This window comes from Panthera leo (assembly GCF_018350215.1).
Source record: "Panthera leo isolate Ple1 chromosome Y unlocalized genomic scaffold, P.leo_Ple1_pat1.1 chrY_random_Un_scaffold_81, whole genome shotgun sequence".
Taxonomy (NCBI): domain Eukaryota; kingdom Metazoa; phylum Chordata; class Mammalia; order Carnivora; family Felidae; genus Panthera; species Panthera leo.
Genome location: NW_024962235.1, coordinates 159,589 through 181,667, shown reverse-complemented (window position 1 = coordinate 181,667; position 22,079 = coordinate 159,589). Strand labels below are relative to the sequence as shown.

Sequence of the window (22,079 nt, the reverse complement as noted above, 5' to 3'; positions counted from 1 at the left end):
CACCGCACCTCTTTGGTTTCTTTTCTGAATCATGTATTCTCTTTGCATATCATCTTTTGGTTTTGTTTTGTTTTAGTTTTAGTTTTCTTTTTTGGCGGGGGAGGGCGGGTAATGTTTACTAATGGACCATCAAAGTCCACTTTTAAGATGTATCCGATTCAGACCTGTCTCCTACTCATTTGCTCTCTTGTCCCCCAGAAATGGTATCTAACCCACACCATCAGGAAGTAATGACAATTTTTTTTTAAAGCTATGGCAACACCAGGGCACCTGGGTGTCTCTGTTGGTTGAGTGTCTGACTTCGGCTCAGGACATGATCTCGCCATTCACGAGTTCAAGCCCTGCATCGGGCTCTGTGCCGACAGCTCAGAGCCTGGAGCCTGCGTCTGATTCTGTGTCTCCCTCTCTCTCTGCCCCTTCCCTGCTTGTGCTGTGTCTCTCTCTCAAAAATAAATAAGCATTAAAACAAAAATTTCAATTAAAAAAAAAGCTATGGCAACATATATGTGGAGGTGTTAGCAGAAGTGGTACCCACAAGGGCAAGATTCAGTTGTGAAAGACCATGGACATTTGACATATTAGGAAAGATACCCTTAATTCATGGGAAAGGACCTCCTCCTAGTTGAGGCTTGGATTACAGGCTTGTTGACACATAGTCCACGTGGGTAAAATAGCATGGAGTATGTACAATAATTCCTCATTTGTGAGAAATTGACCGAAGATTGGGAATAGCTTCAAATGGGGCTTCTGTAGACAGGAGGCTACCAAAAAATCACATAATGTCAGCTAGCCAGCACTCAGGGTACTAGATTTTATATACAAGCCAAAATTCCACCAGAATCGCTTAGTGTTTCTGTAAGGAATTTATCCCAAGCAAACAAGGAGAGATATGTAGACGTAAGTGAAACACACACCCAATGACCTTTATAACCAAGGTTACAACTGGGAACAAATAGGAAAAAATCCCATTCTGAGAATACGGTTAATGAACTATTGAGTACCTTTATAGTGGGCTATCACACAGCAATTAAACGCGATGTTAACAAATAACTAGAGGAAAATTCCCAACATTGCTAAGTAAAAAGATTATTTTATTATTAACAATTTTTTTGATGTTTGTATTTACTTTTGAGAGACAGAAAGCACGGGCTGGGGAGGGGCAGAGAGGCAGGGAGACAGCAGCCGAAGCGGGCTGTGCACTGACAGCAGAGAGCCCGATGCGGGGCCTGAACCCAGGAGCTGTGAGATCAAGACCTGAGCCAAAGTCGGATGCGTAACCGACTGAGCCACTTGAGGTCACCCGATGTGGGACTTGAACGTTTGAGCTGGGAGATCATGACCTGAGCTGAAGTGAGCCACCCAGGCACCCTAAGTAAAGACTTCAACAACATGATTAGTAGACTCCTGTTTCTCGGGAGAAAAAAAGAAGGACAGGAGAGAGAGAAGAAGGGAAGACCGGTGAATATATTACATCTCATGGCAACAGGTCTCTGACAGTGGTAGCATCTTCACCTGCACTGGATGGGAAAGAACGTTGTGGGCGTGGAATGGGATAGAGCGTGCTATGGGCCTAGTAGACTTTCATGTCTCCTGGGAAAGTCCTAGAGCTGTCACCAGGGGTGGCTGGCATGCCAGAGAGATGTCAATAGGGAAGGTGGGGCCATAGGGATGGCAGGAATGGATGTGGGGACAGTAGGCATGTGCCCGGAGACCTACAATCGAACGCCGGCTGGTGGGGAGAAACGTCCTACTGGTGGGGAGAAAACGCCAAATACGTGCTTGGCACAGAATATTAAACATATATTGTTAGCTACGGATGTGCACGCGTACGTGTGTATGTGGGTTTTTTGTGGTTGTTGTGTATTTTCCATCTTACCCAAAGCTTATTTGGATAATCTACACAAAATCGAATTTGAAGACCGCGGCCTTATACGGAGACAGACAGACTTAGGTTTTCCCCCCACCTCTGGGGACAGGAGCCCCCTAGACCAAACACTCACAGTGCTCCATTACCACCAGTGGTGGCCAACCTTATTACTGGGTCTCTCAAGATATGCTGACATTTTGACTGATTAAAAATATTAGAACAGGGGCGCCTGGGTGGCTCAGTCGGTTAAGCGGCCGACTTCGGCTCAGGTCATGATCTCGCGGTCCGTGAGTTCGAGCCCCGCGTCGGGCTCTGTGCTGACAGCTCGGAGCCTGGAGCTTGTTTCCGATTCTGTGTCTCTCTCTCTCTGACCCTCCCCTGTTCATGCTCTGTCTCTCCCTGTCTCAAAAATAAATAAAACGTTAAAAAAAAATTTTTTTTTAAATTAAATTGGGGGCACCTGGGTGGCTTGGTCAGTTCAGCATCTGACTCTAGATTTGGGCTCAGGTTATGGTCCCACGGTTCCCGAATTCGAGCCCCACATCAGGCTCTGCTCTGCGCAGACAGCGCGGAGCCTGCTTGGGATTCTGTCCCTCTCCCTCTCTGCCTGTCCCCTGCTTGCTCTGTCTCAAAAATAAAATAAATAAATCAAAATATTAACTTTTTAAACACAGGGTGGAAGCAATCCAAGTTCAAGTACATTTGGAAACCCTGAGTGAATCTGAAAACTAGTCTTTATTGCAGTCTTCCTTGGAAACTTCACTATACTCTGAGAATCTCTTCGAGAGAAATACATAGCAGAGACACCCAGGCTCACTGGATAGTTTTCCTCTTGGCTTTTCTCTGGAGACTATCCTGCGTGCCTTTCAGTACTTAGATCCCAGGGGCTGTTCCTGTTTGGAACCTTCAAAAATTGGCACACCCCATCGGCTCCTCCCTGCTGACCTTGCGTTCTATGTCCTTTCTGGTCTCAGGCTTGACAGTAATAAAATCAAGGCACTCGCTTCCTGTGACCCATGCAACATCCCTCTATCTCTGGACACCGACGCAGAAGAGGCTGAAGGGAGAACCTGGGAGGGTAAAGGTAGAGGCAGCAAGATTGAGACGGTAATGCGACGAACTCGGTTCTTGTTTCCCTCTGTGCGTTAAGTCAGCAGCACGTGCTCCATGGCCCGACCTCAAGTGCCTGGCACACAGGTGTTCCATACATGGCACCCAGGAGGAGGGGAAAAAAAGGAAATCTCACGCTGCTCGGTGATCCATACTGTGTAACCGGTTTTATTTCTTCGCCCATTCAATACCTGTGTATAAATTAAGCGCCCACTCATACCAGGCACCAAGCAGAGAAGCACAGACATACACAAAACCCTGCCTTGTGCTCTGAGGGCTGAGGGTTTAGTGAGCTACGACTGACAGCCCTGAATACACCTCCACGTGGTCCTCGCTGGGACGGATCACGCCATCTAGTAGGCCTCATCTTTGAATCTGATGACCTGGTTTATCTGGCACAGCCCTATGCTTTCGTGAAATTTGCCAAAGACATCGTCATCACGTTCTGTTAGGTCTACCATGTCATTCCTCTCCGCCTGCCTGTGTCAGGAGGTGCCGGAATGACCACAAGCCTCTGGGGGACCTGGAGGAGACGAGGAGAGGGAGCACTATCCAGCTTGGGTTGACTGGGATGTTTATGTGGGTCACCGGGACTCAAGATGTAGCACACACGAACGATAAACACACCGTGCATTGCTTTTCTTCTCTTAACGGGAAGTGCACAACCCAGGCTCTCAGAATGTCTGTGCTTGTAGGTACAGACCTGCAGCAGTCCCGGCAGACAGGTCTGAAAATGGAGCAAGTGTCTGGTGTCCCCATATCCCAGGCTGTCTCAGGGTACCCGGCACAGCTCATCCCGTACAAGTCTGATGGGCCCGCACCAAAGACCAAGCCGTCACCAATGTGGTTCACCAGCCCGAGCACACAAGTTCTCAGGGACGCAACCCTGCACGCTGTCATCAGCGGGTCATGGAACATGGCAGACAGATCGCAGAACGGCCCAGCCTAGCACCACAGCAGCACTCTCGGACTGCATTTGAACTGCCCCCAGTTAGTAATCTCTTGACCATTCCAGAACTCAAAGGAGACACGCTGAAGTCACCTGGCAGAAGCCAGAAATAAAAACAAAATGTGTGGTATTCATCCACTGAAAAAAAATCTGACTTGTGAGTTTTTCATTCTCAGTAAATATCCACTCTAATTCTGAATAATTTTTACTTATGAAATTTGTTTCTTTAATGCTTATTTTTGTGATAGAGCAGGGGATAGGCAGAGCGGGGAGGGGGGGTAGACAGAGGGTCTGAAGCAGGCTCTGAGATGTCAGCGCGGTGCCCCACGCGGGCCTCAAACTCATGAACTGCAAGATGGTGACCTGAGCCAAAGTCGGACGCTTAACCGACCGAGCCACCCAGGTGCCCGTTGAATAATTTTTATTAAAGAGACTCCCCGCTCCCATCCAGCCTTGACGCCTCGCAAACCTGCTGCAGACCAGAACCCTTTCTCATCCTCCCATGCAACAGAAATCCCCGTCTCCTGCGCGGCTCTGGCAGATCGTTCAGGGAAGGCCTGTCCCTCCAAGACCAGAGAGAATGATGCACCCACAAGAGTAGACGCCTCCGCAGCACTTTTTTCCAGGCCTAGTGTGGCCTCTAAGCACATGAACAACATGTGCTTGCTTGAGCTCCCCAGGCCTTCTCCAGTGACACAGGACGAAACTCGGAGAGCCCGAGTACCTTGGTCACGGCCATACGACTAGGGAGCGGCAGGCAGAGGTGGCCTCGCCCTGGGGACGTGGCTTCTGGGTCCAGGACGCTTGAGCGCTACCCCATCAGAGCAGACGCCGGCGTGGGAGATGCAGCTCATCAGTGGCCCAAATTCTTCACACCTGGTGCCCACACTCTGCCACGTGACGACACGGCTCCTCCCACCGAAGAGGTGGGGCACATCCCACCACCTCTCTGAGTTCAGCTGTGGGGCTTGCTTTGGCAACAGAAGGTTAGCGGTGTGATATAATCAGGTATGTGGAAAAACACCTTTGTGCCCGGGTCGGTTCTCTCGTGCATCCGCCACAGACTTCCCCAGGCCAGGCTGCCGGTTCCAGGAGAAAGATGAGAGACACACGGAGCAGAGTACCATGATCGCCGCGTGCATGAGCTCAAGAGATACCGTACTGCACACTGAGATCCCACAGTTGCTTGTTATGCAGCATCACTACGGCCACGGCTGACTGATACAACCTGTGTCCCCTGACTTTTGCCTGCCTGCAAACCGATCAGCCTTAGCTAGGCTGGCCTAAAGTTACACACATATAGAGAATCCATCCCACAATTTATCAGTGGCTTAAGAATTTGACCTATGGTGAGGACAGTTGGATTAAAAAAAAAAAAAAAAGATAGAACATAGGTAAGTCAAGACATGCTCCATTCACTCAAAGACACATTTATTCTGTTAAAAGTCAAGCAGGACGATACGATGAGAGCTAAGTGGTAAGGGTCGAGCATGAATTACGTACACATTTTCCACACTGGACTGCAGGATAAAAGCCACAGGCCATACCCCTGACTGAAATCTCGCCATACAGAGCATTCCACAGCTGTGCTACGACAGAGGGGGAGGAATCAGCCGCCACCTAAGAATGCCAAGGGCAAAACATTAGCACCAGATTGTTGTTGTATGCAATAACATAGCTATGTACAAAGATATGTACATCGACTCACTGGAATCTTTGGGTCCCTGCTGACTAGACGCTGAAGAGGCAAACAGGGGAAGGTACAGGACAGTGACCCCATGTGCTTCGCGGCAAGGGGGACAGAGCACTGTATACTGCTGTGTGTGAGAGAAGGTCCTCAAAAGACCTAAAAGGCTGGATAGAGACACACACCTCCTGTTACTCACATTTTACATATATATCATCAGAATGATTCACTGTATTCGAGGGGAAAGATCACAGATAAACGCTTTGTCTAAATTAAAAGCAAAACACGCTGAAATTACTGTGTTTGTCCCCCTGAGGAGAATGACAGTGGTCCGTGGACAGCCAACTTCACCTTCTCTGAAGTGACCAGTTTTCACAGGAAGGGACTACAGCAGGAGGAAAGGAGGACACGTCATTGGCAGGATGGGGATTTTTTTTCAAGTCAGAAATCGCTTAATTCAATAGGACTGGAAACTTCTGAAAAGGCATAGAGCTTTCTGGCATGAGTGGATTGCCAAAAAGAGGGTTTATTGCGTGCGTTACTGAAGCTTGCCACTTTGGGACCCCCGTGGGGTGCAGAGACGTCAGTGCTGTGGCTCAGGGGTCCAGCTCCCCCGCTCTGGCTCATCAAGTACAGACAGCGGTCTGTTAAGACATTTGTGTGCACGTGTGTTCTGGGAAGGCAACCGTCGCCGCGGCCAAAGGGACGTGTCCCCACCTGTTGGAAAACTTTCATGGGAATAGGGGAAACGAGGATCCAAATGATCCCTCGATCAAACAAATGTCCGATCATCACATCAACATGACGTCGTCCAAGGGGCTGTCTTGCCATTTACCACACGTTTAATCGGATGAGCATCTGTGAAGAAGCTCTACATCGGCGTAGATTAAACAGAAGTTATAACCAAGCCGATGGCAGTTGAATGTCTTTCCACGCGCTTATTTTATTGCCTGTGCACACGGCCTCTGTGCTGAAGCACCCAGTTATGTTTCTTGCCCATGTACTAACCAGCTGTTTGTTCTCTTGCTTCTGAAAGTTCTTCACACGTTCTAGATCCTTTGTCATAGACATGATTAGCACATCTTTCCTCCCAGTCTGTGACTTGTCCACTGGAAACTGACAGCATGACAGTGTTTTCTTAGTGAGCAGACTCTCTTGAGAAACTTGCGATTTCAGCTAACAGGGGACAGAATCTATAAACTGTGGCAGAAAAAGATCGGGTTTGGGAGTTGTAATACTCCATGGGGCCTCTGAAAGCGCAGAGAGGAAAGGTTCTTACAAGTAAATGGAAAGTAACCCTTACGGCATGGCAATAGATTTAATTAAAGAGGCAAAAACAGAAACGTAGGCAATTGTCACTAACAACCATACGCACACAAAATAAGTGTTACAGGCAGAAGGTAATTTCAGAAATATGCTGTTGGTCTCATGAAACAAGTATCTAGCAAGCACATGACTCCTACTGGACACACTATTGACCGAGGACTTTCACTTTGCAGGAAAAGATCACTTGAACCGTGACGCCAGGACTGAAGCTCCTTGTGCTGTGCACGTGTTTTAAAGCATGCACACGATTCTTTCTGTGGCGATTTCAGGATGCGTGAAGCCAACACATAAGGTGTTCATTTCACAGTGGGTTTTTAACCACTGGGAAACCATTCCCCTTTCCAAAAGGTTAGTAACTTCTCATCATATCATCGTGGTTTTGCTGGGAGACTGAATGAAGGACGAGGAAGGGTCCACACCATCGGACGAATGGGGTACAATGGGGCAGCCCACGCTTCCCAGGGTAAGGAATCGCAGGGTAAGACGGGAGCCAGGGGTTCCCCGCTCATGCGCCTTCGAGACTCACTCAGGCTGCTTCCCGGGCGGTTGGTTCAGGATGTGAAGACAGGAAGGGCACCCCTACCAGTGAGAAGGACCACTTGCATGCACTACATAGTCTATACTGAGGGAACCCGCCACCCTCCGGAGGCTGGGCCACGTGTGGTAACTGGCAAAGCAAAATGGCTAATGGTCAGATGTTCTGCTCAGCGTTCAACGAGGAAGCTAAAACACACTAAATAGACCATCGCAAACACACACGGAAGTTATTGCTTCTCTAAAGCAGCCATCCCGCTAGGGGACGACTCGGGTTGCAGGACATAAATACCGGCTGGGGTCTCCGCGTGCCCTCCGGAACCGAGCTCAGAGGGGCACTTTCCGGCCTCCGCCAGGGAGGGCCCTCCTATTTGCCTCTTTCGGGCTGCAGGCTGTCGAACAGACACTTGAGCTGCTCTTCGCCCAGGTGTATCTTGTCTTCCAGCTCGCGCTGCTCGATGATGAGGGCGGACTTCATCTTCACGAAGTGCTCGCAGTCGGCCAGGCTCTCCTCGCTGAGGTAGCTGGCCAGGATGTCGAACACGATCCGCTCCCAGCGGTCCAGGTTCTCCTTCAGTTCCTTGGCGTCCTCGTGCTGCTGGATGAGGACCTGCTGCTTCTCGAGCAGCGATTGCTGGGGAGAGAGAGAGAGACAAGCCCGTTGAGGACCAGGGCGAGAGCAGGGGCTCCGGGCGGCCGCCGCAAGATGCCGGCCACGCTGTGGGCTGCTTCAGGGGACACCCTGACGCCAGGTTAGGGACCAGAGGTCTGACGGCCTCTGCACGGAGATACTCGGGCGCGGCTAGCCCCAGCCCTTCCTCGAGAGCTCACAGGCTCGTCCCGCCTCCCATTTCTTCCCACTGGCCTGGAACGGCTCACAGGAACAGCCTTGACGAGAAGAGCTGTCCCCGGACAGATAAGGACAGAATTCTGAGAGGCTCGAAAGGTGTAAAGGACTTAGGGATCCCATGCGCGTCAGAGGCCTGCCCGTGACAACACCGCGGCAAAGGCAACAAAAGGCGCGGATTCCGAAGAACTCATGGAGCGGGGTGTGTACACCCTTCCGCAGGAGAAGAGCCCCTGGGCGAGCTTGCAGGGCATGCGTGAGGGAGCAAGGACAGGCAGGACAGACGCAGGGTGACGGGGGAGATTCCCCGGCTCCCCGCACGGGGCCCGCTCTGGGGGACACGGACGACCCCGTTCCCAAAATGTGGCACTCACAGCCGCACCGTCTCTCCGCAAAATACACACCTAACGGTCCCTGCCTTCTCTAAGTTTAACAAAAACTAAGAAAGGAAGAGATGAGTGCATTCAGTCTCCCACCGTCGGCTGGGGGAGGCCGGGGCTTCATTTCCTCCGTGTGATTTTTACTTGGGCAGCAGGACAGCCGCTCTCATTCCGCCACTTTGCAACGTGGCCACGCACAGTTACCAACAGCCACCGTGAGAGTCCAGCATGTGGCGGCTCTCTGTAAAACGCCCGCACACAGAGAGCGCGCGATGAACGTGAGCGGCCACCGTCACTAAGCAGAAACTGTCTTGGTGGGCGGGTCACTAAGCAGAAACTGTCTTGGTGGGCGGGTCACTAAGCAGAAACTGTCTTGGTAGGCGTCAGGTCCCCTGCCCACTCCCGTGCAACACCGCCCTCTTCAGGTCACGTGCACAGGGAATTCTCACGCAAAGAGGAGGCAAAGCAAATCCGTTATACCCAAAGGGAAAGGTGCTAACAGACCCTAGAAGTGTGCTTTGGATTATTAACATCGGTCCGGCTGGGGCGCCTGCACGGCTTTGTCAGGTAAGTGTCCGACTCTTGAATGTTGGCTCAGGTCACGATCTTGTGGGTTGTGAGTCCGAGCCCCGCATCAGGGGAAAGAGCCTTGGGATTCTCTCTTTCCCTCTCTCTCTGCCCCTCCCATGCTGGTGTGTGCAGGAACTCTCTCTCAAAATAAATACATAAAAACTTAAAACCAGTCAGGCTGACTAGGGACAGGAGGCTGCAGAGGCTGGGAGAGGACCTGATGGGGACATTTTCTGTCTGGAAAGATGGAGGGAGCCTCAGAAAACGTTCTGCGGTGTCTTTTAACTAGTTACTATGTTGTCTCTGAAAACCTTAGCGTCTCCAAACTTCCGCTGCCTGATACAGATTTTCCTCCAACGCCAACCCTGCTGGAGACGGGGCCTCCTCACTGCCCCTGGCTGGGGGAATGCAACACTCCATTCACAGGGAGCCCCCGGGACGTGCTGAGGGCTCCAGAGCCTGGTACTCAGGAGGACCACGTGCGTGGTCCTTAGCGTTGGCATTCCTTCATCATCCCCAAATTCTAAATAAAGTATCTGTCCGTTCCACCCACACGGAGGGAAAGATAGATTATAGAGGAGCTGAGTTGCAAAGACCACACTAGTTGTTCACTTAAATCAATACTCGAGAACATTCCAATTATGTATAAACGAATCTCTTTCTCGTTCAAGTTTTTTTTTAAGAATATTTTTATTTTTGAGAGAGACAGAGCACACATGAGTGGGGTAGAAGCAGATAGAGAGAGACTCCCAAGCAGGCTCTGTGCTGACAGCAGAGAGCTCAATACGGGGCTCCAACGCTCGAACCACAGATCATGACCTGAGCCAGTCGGACACTCAACAGGCGGAGACACCCGGGCACCCCTCGCGTTATCTTCCTCTCCTCAGATACACGTGGCAAAGACGAGGAAATCAGAAAGTAGAATCTGAACATCACCCAAGGGTCCCAGCTATTTTGTCAATGCTTATCCAGTATGTTCAAACGGTAGTCATCAACGACTTAGCTAAGCACAGAACGACAACGTCTGCGAGCTGCGCTCGAGAACATTTAGGTCGCCTGAAAGCGCTCTCACCTACAGTAAGGGAGAGGGCTAACTCTTCTGCTCCCCTTTCAGAGAAGGAGCCGTATTAATAATAAAGATGATCATTTGAGGGCCTACACAGAGAAGCAAACTCCATGTTCTACTGATATTTGACCCAGGAAGTGAAGCCAACAAGGGGGCTATTACTTCCTGCATTCTGCAAACCCCCTAAGAGACACGTTCCAGGCTGCACACCTCAAGAGAGGGGGAAGAGGCAGACAAGTCCTCGACTGCTTCCAGACTGCCGTGTGCACTCCTGTTAAAAGCAGCGACAACATCACATTCCATTCTCAGTGAGACCCACTTACACGCATGGTCAAGAAAGGTGAAAGAGACTATTTCCTAGGAAGAGACGCTTATCAGTAATGATCCGTGGGAACAGGTGAGAAGATGTGAAAAGGAGCCCACAGTTCTTCCTGAACATCACAACAGCCCTGCAGTCCCATGACCACGCCTGTCAGGCCCTGCCCACCACACCCCCCAGCACCTGTCTCCCTCAGTTACCAGCAAAGTGAGGGAGAGCCCTGGACACCCGAAGGCGTCCTGCGCTGGGAGGTGCACAGGCCGCCGCAGGGACCGCATGAGGCTTCAGGGCACCAACTCATGACGCCCCCCGCGGAACCTTCCCGCAACCACCTCCCGCCCCGCCCCCCGCCGAGTCCAGGTCAGACACGTTGTATCTACCCGATCACCAGGAGAAGTAGTGTCATCCAAATTATTGAGGGCGTTTTCTACCCTCGCCAGACGGCCCGACAGCGACAGCAGAAGGTTCACCACTTTGTCCAGGTCCCCAATGAACATCCGGAACTTGTCAAACTCGTTGGGTTTGCACACATCTTTGGCGATGGCGTCCACCTCGTCCCCCAGTGCGCTGTTGGCACGGATGTCCTCCAGCAGGCTCTCCCGGGCTTCCCGAAGCACTTGCAGCTTGCGACTGATGCTCTCGATGAGCTCCTGCTGTAGGGCACAGGGGGGCATGCAAACACTCGTTAGGGTGACCCGACCTGGCACCTACAGCGGCTGCCCGGGCCCTGTGGTCTCACGTAAGTGACCTGCGTGGGGAAGAGTTGATTTTGCATCAACTTTCTAAGAGAGGCTTTCTAAGACCCGGAGAGGGAGAACAACTCCCGGTGAAGTCCCTGGCGTGACATTTAGACATGCAACTAACCTATTCTCCTCCCGTTAGTGTCCTATCACACAGCGATAGGTAGGACGTGGCCCCTCGAGATAAACCTCATTTCACCTTCACCTTGGCCGGGATTCTCGGGGCCCACGTGAGATTCTGTGCTTCATAGTCTGCAATCTTCCAGTGCAAGAACTGACACGTGCACAAGTTATGGAGTCTCACGCCTGCTACTGAATGGCGTGATTTAAACATATGCTCCACACACAACTGGCAGCTTAAAGTTAAAACAAATAAAGGGATGTCAGTAAAATTAAAAGTCTTTTGAGAGCAACCTGACTTGAATGTGACCGAAATGCACATATATTACTAACTTTTAAAAAATATGGCAAGAAAGGGGCGTCTGGGTGGCTCAGTCGGTTAAGAGTCCGACTTTGGCTCAGGTAATGATCACGGTTTGTGGGTTCGAGCCCCGAGTTGGGCTCTGCTGACAGTTGAGAGCCTGGAGCCTGCTCTGGATTCTGTGCCCCCTCTCTCTCTCTGTCCCTCCCCCACTCATGCTTTGTCCCCCTCTCTCTCAAAAACAAAAGCATTAAAAAAATATTTTAGATAAAATAAAATAAAATAAATATGGCAAGATATAGTCTCAAAAGTTATCATTTTATGCGTTTTTAAGCGTACCACTCTGTGGCATTAAGTACATTCATGTCGTGGGCAACCGTGACCACCGCCCATCTCCAGAACTTCCTCATGTTACCCAACTGACACTCTGACCATTAAACGTGAGTTCCCCACCCCCCTTTTCCACAGGCCCTTTAAGTGATTGTCTTTTAAAGGGGCAAAAATAAAAAACAAAACACGTAAACTGGCCTTCCTGCTGAAGTGGCAGGATTTGAGTGGCAAAGATGGTCTGCCCCCTCTGGCAGATCTGGGGAAACGTACAGGGATGGCTCTAAAGGAACGCAGCAGGTGAGCCCAGGCTGCCAAAACCACTGTCTTCCGAGCACGGATGTCTGTGTGCCGTCAGGCCCACCCACAGCAGAAGCGCCAGGGCGTTCACCCCCACGTGCTGAACCACACACAGCCCACGTGAACCCCCGCACGCCACAGCGCCGAGGTGCACAAACCCAGATGAAGACTGCAGAATGTGAACGCTCATGTCCAGTTAGGATGTTCAGCTCAGCCTGCTGCAACAAGGGACGCCACGTATAGAAAGCGGACCCATGAAGTCCCCCCACACCGTCACCGCGTGTCCTGGGCCCTTTACAGACTCCAACCCCACAGGGAGCCGGCAGAGCCGAGCGGAGAGAAGTCACCCGCCCGGAGGGAGCGACGTCTCATCAAGCTCTCCAGGACCGTGATCTTGGCTGCACAGGGGAAAAGGAGCCCGCACCTCCAGGACTGACACGAAAGCTGAACGCGTGCCTGCGTGACAATCACCAGCCTGGCGGCTTGCGGTAGGTACCCGTACTTGGCAGGTATCAGCAGTCCTGCGTGCAGGCTGAGAAGGTGCCCCGGCTTAACAGACAACAGTGGGGTAAAACCCGCCTGTCATGGGGCCGCCGGGGTGGCTCAGTCGGTTAAGTGGCCGACGTCAGCTCTGGTCGTGATCTCACGGTTTGTGGGCTCGGGACGACAGCTCAGAGCCTGCAGCCTGCTTCAGACTCTGTGTCTCCCTCTCTCTTTGCCCCTTCCCCGCTCGTGCTCTGCCTCACTCTCTCTCTAAAAAATAAGTAAACGTTAACAAAAATTCAAAAACAAAAAACGCCTGTCCCGATGACAGTTTAGGTGGGCAAAGTCACACGGCGGGATGAAAGACACGCTGAACCACGAGCAAGCCATCGCACGCTTTGCAGGAGCTGATGACGTGGAGCTGATGACGTGTCCGCTTTGTCTGCGGAGGAGACGCTGACGAGAATCCCCATCTGGCGTTGATGCGCGTGCACAAGTAAGTATGACGATAAGTCCACGGCCTGGAAAGGCATGGGCACTGCCTGCTCGTGGTCCAATCTGCCTAGGGCTTATCACATTGTCTGGGTATCCTGCAGATTAAGATAGCAGGCAGTTTCAGAGGAGAGCTGTCCTTGTCCTCACTGCAGATTAATCGGCATGGGTTTTCTCCTAAAACACCCAACATGGAATTTATAAACTGCTTTGGGCTTTTTCGGGTCACGTTCTAGTTAGTCTTCCCTCACTAATTTATTTATTTTACTTATTATTTTGAGAGAGAGAGAGGGAGAGCAGAGGAGGGGCAGATACAGAGAGAGACACAGATTCCGAAGCAGACTCCAGGCTCCATGCTGTCAGCACAGAGCCCGATGCGGGGCTTGAACCCACAAACTGTGAGATCACGACCTGAGCCGCAGTCAGACGCTCAACCAACTGAGCCACCCAGGCACCCCTTCCCTCACTAATGTAAAGCTGTATGCGTCTACAGTTCTGATATTTTCTCTCAGAATGTGGGCTGATGCTTGTGTCTCGGTGCGTCTGGTTACCTACCTATCTGGGGAGACGGTTTAAGTCAACTTCGAGTCCCACGGCTAAGATGGCCTTTTTCAGATACTCATAACTTGAGGGAAGAGCACAAAATGGATTGTAGGGATGGAGAACCTTCCAAATTGTCACCTGCAGGCAACCCGTAACCCGAGTGAACACCTCAAGCAATTCAGAGGATTGTGGATGTGTGAGGACCCCTAGCCAGGGCTTCTGGTAACTTTCCTGTTTCATTCTTCTTTAGCAATTATCGTGATAAAGATTTCACACCAATGCATGATACGCGCCTTCAAAACCTGCAATAACAGCTGAGCGAACTTGAAGCTGGGCGTTTTGGAAGGAGCCCAAATTCCTCTGATTCCTTTATATGTCGTGCGTAAAGTTTTATTAGAAATACCCTCCCCTTCTTCCATAAAGGGGCAGACACTGACTTTCAGGGATCTTGGGACAAGGCCTGGCCCAGGAAGCATACGGATCACTGGCTATCAGCACCAGCCGGGGTGCAGCAGGCCTCACCCGCCACGTCAGATGAGCCTCGCGTGAGCCCATCCGCTTGTGTTCTGCAGCACATGGCATTCAAGAGGGCCTGGGGGGAGAGCAAGTGGTGGCAGAGGCCAGCCACCCCCCCCGCCCACCCTGGGTCTCACAGCAGGTGCACTCCTGCCCCTTACCTCTGTTTCCGGTGCCCCCCGCACACCTACTTTTGTCCCCCTCTGGGCGGGGAATGAGGTCTTTTCTCTCTGGGCCTCGTGCCCACGTCTAAGTTCCAGGGAAGAACCACAACCCTCAGATTCCAGATGTTGACCATGGAGTGTCTGCTTCTGCTGAAGAATCCCATATCTCAGTTGGGCCTCTTTCTGGGCAGAGTGTGCCTGAGCCGCCTCGGGTGTAAAAACGGATTTCGCCTTCCTGGGGTAATGCTTCCAACCAGCCACCACAATTCCCTCTCTGCATCCCTGTGTCCTCAGCCTTCTCCTAAAACACAGGGTCACCCGATTTGGCACTCGGGCTCTGTGAGCATGCAGCGATGCTGGGACCATGACAGCCAAGGTCCCTCTGGGCACGTGGGTCCACATGCGATTCGGGGTCAAGCCGCTCTACCGTTACGGCCCATCAGGTACATCCACACGGCACGGACCTCCTTCTCCCCACCGTGAACACTTTGTACAACCACACGACACAGTGTATTTGTGGGTTATGAGAAGAAGGCTGAAAAGACAGGGTGCCAGCTGCCTTTGTCAAATCAAGCCGAAAAGCAAGATTACTGAGTCACTAACACCACAGAGAACTGTGATTTACAGCATTTGCCGTTTACTGTGAAATTACTCAACATTTGCATCTGGAATAAGATATGTCAGTTGGGTTAAGAATTTAATCATGCGAGGGTGCCTGGGTGGCTCAGTCGGTTGAGAGTCTGGCTTCAGCTCAGGTCATGATCTCATAGTTTGTGAGTTCGAGCCCCGCATCGGGCTCTCTGCTGACAGCTCAGAGCCTGTTTCGGATCCTCTGGCCCCCTCTCTTGCTGCTCCTCCGGCCCCCAAAATAAATAAACATTAAAAAAACCCAAGAATATAATCATGCGGAGTAGGTTGGGGGGGTGCGGGGAGTAGGCTGTCAGGAGCCAAGTTCACAGGGATTCATCTCAATCCCAAAGCAGTCATCTAAGGTGAGGCAGTTGCCCAGCAACTTGAGCCTCCCAAAAGCAGAAAGAGAAAAGAGCCACCCAGATGAAGGCTGGGCAGTACCAGGGCGTGCCCCACCCCAAACTCATCACAGCACGAGAAACAAGGCCATGTCGTAAAAAGAGTCTGCCTTTGTTCGGCTCAGGTCATGATCTTGCGGTTCGCGGGTTCGAGCCCCACGTCAGGCTCTGTGCTGACAGCTCAGAACCTGGAGCCTGCTTCACATTCTGCGTGTCCCTCTCTCTCTCCCCACCCCCCCCGGCTCACGTTTGGTATGTCTGTCTGTCTCTCTCTCTCAAAAATAAACATTAAAAAAGAAGAAAGAAAAAAGAAAGAAATTGGATATGTGATTGGAAGCCAGATACAAGCCCAGGACTAAAATTCTTATCTTTTATTCCCTTTAATTCCCTTGAACAAAAAAGCAAATATTCCCCAAACTGAAAGTAAATTTCTGTCATGCATGGGTCACAATATTTCTTCTATTATATCTGAAATCAGCCAGTGGTGTTTTTAAACCACCAACTATACACGCATAATCTTTTGGTAAGATTTCTGTTAAAAGAAAAAAAAAAGTGTTTGTTTTATGAAAGCAGTTTTCCAAAGTACTAAGCATATGGCAAATGCTCACAAAAGGCTGCTTCCCTCCTTTTCTTTCCCTGGTAGTATTTGACGGGCTCAAGGCCCTGGAATAAAGAGTACGTGCTAGCCTCCGAAACGGACTTTCTTTGGCAATCCCGTCATCCGTTTAATGCTAAGGCCTTCCTAAAAAACTAGGTAATCACCTAGATGCCACAGGTCTGGCGTGCTGACAGATCATGGAGATTTAAAGCTAACAGAGCAGTAATGCCATTGACACTGACAGCAGTAATGCTGTCCCTACCATGACTTCATGGCCACTCACTATGTAGTCCCTGACCTCATTTCTGACTTTATCTCCAGTCCTACCCTCCTGGTCCACATAGCTCCAGCTAAAGCCACTGCTGCTTCTCCAATGTGTCACGAGCCTACCACCTCAGGACCTTCGCAGCGGCTGGTCCCCTTACCCCAGTGCACCCAGATATCCACACGGCTCACCCTTCACACCACTCTAGGTCACTGTTCAATCATCCCCTCGCCGGAGCCCTCTCTAGAATCACCTTCCTTTGTTTCACTCGATTCTTTCACTCTGTTTTGATTCTCTCACCATCCAATGTACCACATTAAACGTTGGCAAACTCTTTCCATAAAGGGGTAGACAGTAAAGATCCTCGACGTTCCAGGTGGCGTGGTCAGCTGCAACTACTCAACCCTGCTTCTGTGGAAGGAAAGCCACCAGAGAGCGTCTCTAAATGAAAAAATGTGCCTGTGCGTCAATACAGCTTTGCTCACAAAACCAGGTTTGGCCCACAGGCTGCAGTGTGCCGACCCCCTACTGTGTATTTGTTTTCATGTGGGCTGAACAGAGGCTCCCCTCTGGAAAGGAAGGGCTCCGTTCTGTTTGGTCTCCTGCTGTACCCCTAAGCGCCTGGGAGTTCTAGGAGACAAGAAATGACGCTGCTTGGTGGACAAAGCACTTTACAAGCACTATGTGGGGACTGTGATCTCCTGGCTGCAGGTATTAGAACCTGATATTCAAAGAGAACAGGTAACTCGCCGAAGGTCACAGAATGAAGTCCGCAGCATTTTAACTAGGGTGGAAGGCACAGATTACTTGGACCGTGACGTGCGGCCCCTTCTCTGCCAACGAGCACGGTTTCATTGGCCACGGCCTTTCCTACCTTCTTCACCGACAGGTCGTGGTCCAAGTCGCTCCCCGAATCCTCCTCGGGCTCCTGCTGCTCCTGCAGATCCTTCATCTTGATCAGCAGCTCCGCCTTGGGGACCGAAGTGCTGTAGTACGTGGAACTGGCGGCCAGGGACACGGCCGCCGGCACGCTCGGCTCCTCTCTCCTACGTAGAAAGGTCAGAACCGCAACTGGCTGTGACCCTACGCGCACGTGCCCCCTTCCGGCTCACGGCCTCGGTCCCGACGAGCCAACGGGGCCGCTAACCAAAAGACAACAGCCGGGGGATGGGACCGCCAAAGGGGGGCGGAGGGGCAGCCCTTGGCTGCAGCCGTGTCTGCTCCCTCTTGCTTTGATCCGACTCACCCCCCCGCCCCTGTCTCGGGCATCTCACGGGCACTCCCACCTACTGTCAGTTAACGACGTGTACGGACACAATGGATATAAACAGGACAGATGTGAGCACACGCCTGTGCAGGTGGCCCACGGAATGAGACAGGTCGCAAAGCACGTTCCCCCAAACCGTGGAAATGCATCCGTTCGCTCCGTTCCACAAGCGGGAACAGAAAGCCTCCTTAGTAACTAGGACATTCAGGAGCCTTCGTGACTGACATCTGGGGCTGTGGGGGTGTCCTGTCCGCCGCACGGTGTTGGGCAGCCTCCCTGTCTCCACCCACAGGATGCCGGGAGCACCTCGCGGGGGCGACAACTAAAAACGTACCCGGACATTGCCAAGTGTCCCCTGGAGGGAGACGACGGCCCAGCTGAGAAGCGCTGTCTTCTGAGAGGCGCCTGCGGGCATCGCAGGAGCTGCGCTATCCTCACATCTTTGCCAGGCCTCAGAGTCGTCATCCCCAGCCACGGGCCTTAGCGCTTCTTTTGGGAGGGTCCCCGGACGGCCAAAACGTGCTAAGTAAGCACTGGGCAGTACTTTCGGAAACCTGCCCCCCAGAAGCAATCATGAAAACAGACACACGGAGAAGGCACTTGCCCCCTGGAGCGAACCAGATGCTAAGAGGGAGCAGCGCCCCAAGCGGCCACACCGCGCCCCTGAAGGCGGTGCTTACTCACTTCTCGTCCGTGGTCCCAGGAGAGGGGACTTTGGCGAGCAGCTTCCTCCGCTGCTGGGCTTCTTCCAGCAGGTGCTCGTCTTTGGGGAAGATCCCCTCCATCAGGTCCATGGTGGTTCTGATCTTCACGCTGGGGTCCAGGATGTCGGCCAGAGACTTCTCCTTGCCCACGATCTCCGGGCCAGCTCTTCTGACTTCAGGTCTTCGGCTGTCCTCTCCTTGGTCTTCACGTAGCTGAGCCCGGACGGAGAGGCCCCGCTGTCCTTGGCAGTGGGCGCGGGGGCTTCGGGGGGCTGGGGCGGGGGCTCGGCGCCCTGGCGGCTGTACACGCAGAAGCGGGAGTAGGACTGCTCCGAGGTGCTGAGGGTCTTGATGTGGTCTTTCTCCAGCCCGCTGGGCAGTGTGGGCAGCTCGGTGGCGCGGGCCAGGCCCTGGCGGCTCTCCTTCTCAGGCCGGCTCTCCGAGTGCACAATCTTGATGGGCACCATCTTCACAGTGGTATTGTTGTCAATCACCCGCTCGATTCTGGAAAGAGAAGAGCCGTGTGCTGAAAACGCAAAGTGAGCCCTGCCGTCGACGCCTACCCGGGAGAGAAACCCGCTGGTCCCTCACCTGCTCTTCCGGCTGGGGAACCCAGGCTCAAAGACCTTTGGCCACTGAGCTGGAAGGAGCCTCCGTGATCACAGACCCAGGACGGGGAATGGAGGTCGAGGAGGCCTGCGTTCCTGACCCTGAGCGTCTGGACACCTTTTCCATTTTCAAAATCACCCACACCCCTAGGGGAGCCGGGGGTGTATCCCTGGGCTTGCTGACTGAGAGGAGGGTGGTTTAACACGCGTTTTCATGCGGATAATAGTGCAAACATTAACAGGCCCTGCTCGGTGACATTCTCCTTTGTCGGGGGACCTGCAACAGGCTTCCTTTCACAGTTATCATTAGAGCCTTCCCTCGCTGCCTCTCCAAGCAGGGCCAGTACATACCCACGGGTGCCTGCGTGGTTCTGGGGCCGCCGGGAGACTTCTAGCAAGATTGCCCGTGTTTTTTTTTTTCTTTTAATGTTTATTTTTGAAAAAGAAAGTGCAAGTGGGGTAGGGGCAGATGGGGGAGCAGAGGACCGTTTGAAGTTTAAGCAAAAAATCCCCAGACGACTGTTAAAGATTTAAAAGTAAGCCACCTAGGGGCACCTGGGTGGCTCAGCCGGCTGAGCGTCCGATTTCGGCTCAGGTTATGATCTCACGGCTCGTGGGTTCGAGCCCCGTGTCGGGCTCTGTGCTGACACCTTGGAGCCTAGAGTCTGCTTCCGATTCTGTGTCTCCCCCTCTCTCTGTCCCTTTCCCACTCACACTTTTCTCTCTCTCAAAAATGAACAAACGTTGGAAAAACAAATAAGTAAAAAAGTCAGCTACCTAGTGTTAGCACACGAGTTGAAGCATTTGTTTTGGTAGGAATGCCCATTCTGAAATCCCTCAGAGGCTAGGAATGCTTCCTCTCCTCTCTCCGCACTCCTGCTGGGGGCTCAGGGCCTGGTACACAGGGAAGGCTCAACAGCGCGTGAAGGTGGGAGCCTGCCCTGCACCCCGGCTGGCGCCCCAGCAGGCAGGAGCGCGTGCACACTCATGGTCAAGGGGTAGCTGGAAGGAGGGAGAGGCCGGACATGGAGGGAGATGAGGCGAGCAGCTCTGCTCAAGAGATCCAAGTCAGCAGAGAGCAGGGCAATTTCTTTTACATTTTTATTTATTTCTAAAATTATTTTTGTTAATGTTTATTTATCGTTGAGAGAGACAGACAGAGCATACGTGGGGGAGGGACAGAGACAGAGGGAGACACAGAATCGGAAGCAGGCTCCAGGTTCTGAGCTGTCAGCACAGAGCCCGATGTGGGGCTCGAACTCAGGGACCGTGAGATCATGACCCGAGCTGAAGTTGGACGCTTAACTGACTGCCCCACCGAAGCACCCCTTTCTTTTAAATGTTTAAACGTTTATTCATTTTTGAGAGTGGGGGAGGGCAGAGAGAAGGGGATAGAGGATCGATCCAAGCAGGCTCCATGCCATCAATGCAGAGCCCGACGTGGGGCTCGAACTCACGCACTGTGAGACGCTTAGTTGGATGCTTAACTGACTGAACCACTCAGGCGCCCCAAGAACAGTATCTCTGAGCTGAGCCTAAATGACCGGCAGCTCAGGAAGCCCTGACACAGGGGGACCCTGACCCTTCCCCTGCTGACCCATCGGTAGCTGACCGTGCCTCCCTGGTTTCTTGTTCAGCCTGCAGGTCACTGGGATCGCACGCTCTCATACCAGGATTGACCGACGGGGCACACCGTGGGGACGGTGACTAATTCAGTGCACTGTGAGCGACTTTCTGGGTAGCAGCTCTTGGAGGTGGCACGGCCACCATGTGCCTCACTGAGCTTCCTAAGAACAAAGTGTACACATGTGGGTCTGGGTATAGACACTGACCCGGATTCGGGCCCTCTGTGAGCACTCATACAGCAGGGGACATGGTGCACAGGCAACCTTTTCCGACCCAAAAGACACGATGGGTGGGAACACTAAATAATGTGGGTACCCATCACCCCCCAGTATCTTCAATAGGCACTGTCCCTGTTTACTGAAATCCCTCTCAAGCTCCTGGAAAAGACAGAATGAGAAAATCAACACTGGCTTCAGGCAAGAAAAAAATGAAACCCACTCCCTACGTCCTGAGCCAACGCAGGTCACGAGCACTGTGGGAACACATGGCTGTTTCTCCGAGGAGCCCGCAGAGCTCAGACCAGCTCCCGAGAAGCGGGGGGCCTGAGGGGCCCAGGCCAGCTCGCCTGGAACAGTGTCGCACACTTGACCCGCCACACAGACCACGTTATTGCTTCTTCTTCCCTTCAGAACGGACAACGCTGCCTCCCACTGACAGGTTATCTCAGTGGTGCCCACAGTCTGCATGACACAGAACACAGACGTGGCCCCCAGATGAAGCTGTGGTTACGAGGCCACACTTGCGGAGATACAGGATGCTATCAGTGGTGTCCTCTCTGCCGAGTTATTTTCAAGGTGGAAAGAAAAGAACAGGGGCGCCTGGGTGGCTCAGTTGGTTAAACATCTGACTTTTTAAAAAAAATTTTTAATTTTTTTTTTTTTTAATTTTTTTTTTAACGTTTATTTATTTTTGAGACAGAGAGAGACAGAGCATGAACGGGGGAGGGTCAGAGAGAGAGGGAGACACAGAATCTGAAACAGGCTCCAGGCTCTGAGCAGTCAGCACAGAGCCCGATGCAGGGCTCGAACTCACAGACAGTGAGATCGTGACCTGAGCCAAAGTCGGACGCTTAACCGACTGAGCCACCCAGGCGCCCCAATGTTTATTTATTTTTGAGAGAGAGAGAGATACAGTGTGAGTGGGGGAGGGGCAGAGAGAGAGAGAGGGAGACACAGAATGTGAAACAGACTCCGGGCTCTGAGCTGTCAGCACAGAGCCCAACGCGGGGCTCGAACCCACGAACCGTGAGATCATGACCTGAGCCGAAGTCGGACGCTCAACCAACTGAGCCACCCAGGCGCCCCTTAACATCTGACTCTTGATTTCGGCTCAGGACATGATC

At 52.2% G+C, this 22,079-nt stretch overlaps 1 protein-coding gene and 1 non-coding gene across 2 annotated transcripts in view; both read right to left on the bottom strand.

Annotated features, from left to right (window-relative positions):
- Positions 1–7,794: 7,794 nt before the first annotated feature.
- Positions 7,795–22,079, bottom strand: part of LOC122212856 (protein Shroom2-like) — a 76,054-nt gene continuing 61,769 nt past the window's right edge. Inside the window, 5 exon segments of the mRNA XM_042926831.1 lie at positions 7,795–8,107; positions 11,036–11,308; positions 17,407–17,578; positions 18,484–18,661; positions 18,664–19,007. Of these exon segments, the coding sequence (XP_042782765.1) occupies positions 7,841–8,107; positions 11,036–11,308; positions 17,407–17,578; positions 18,484–18,661; positions 18,664–19,007 (1,234 nt within the window). The 3' untranslated portion in view covers positions 7,795–7,840.
- On the bottom strand, positions 13,787–13,871 carry TRNAR-GCG. Its single transcript has one exon. It is a non-coding gene; the product is annotated as a tRNA-Arg (tRNA).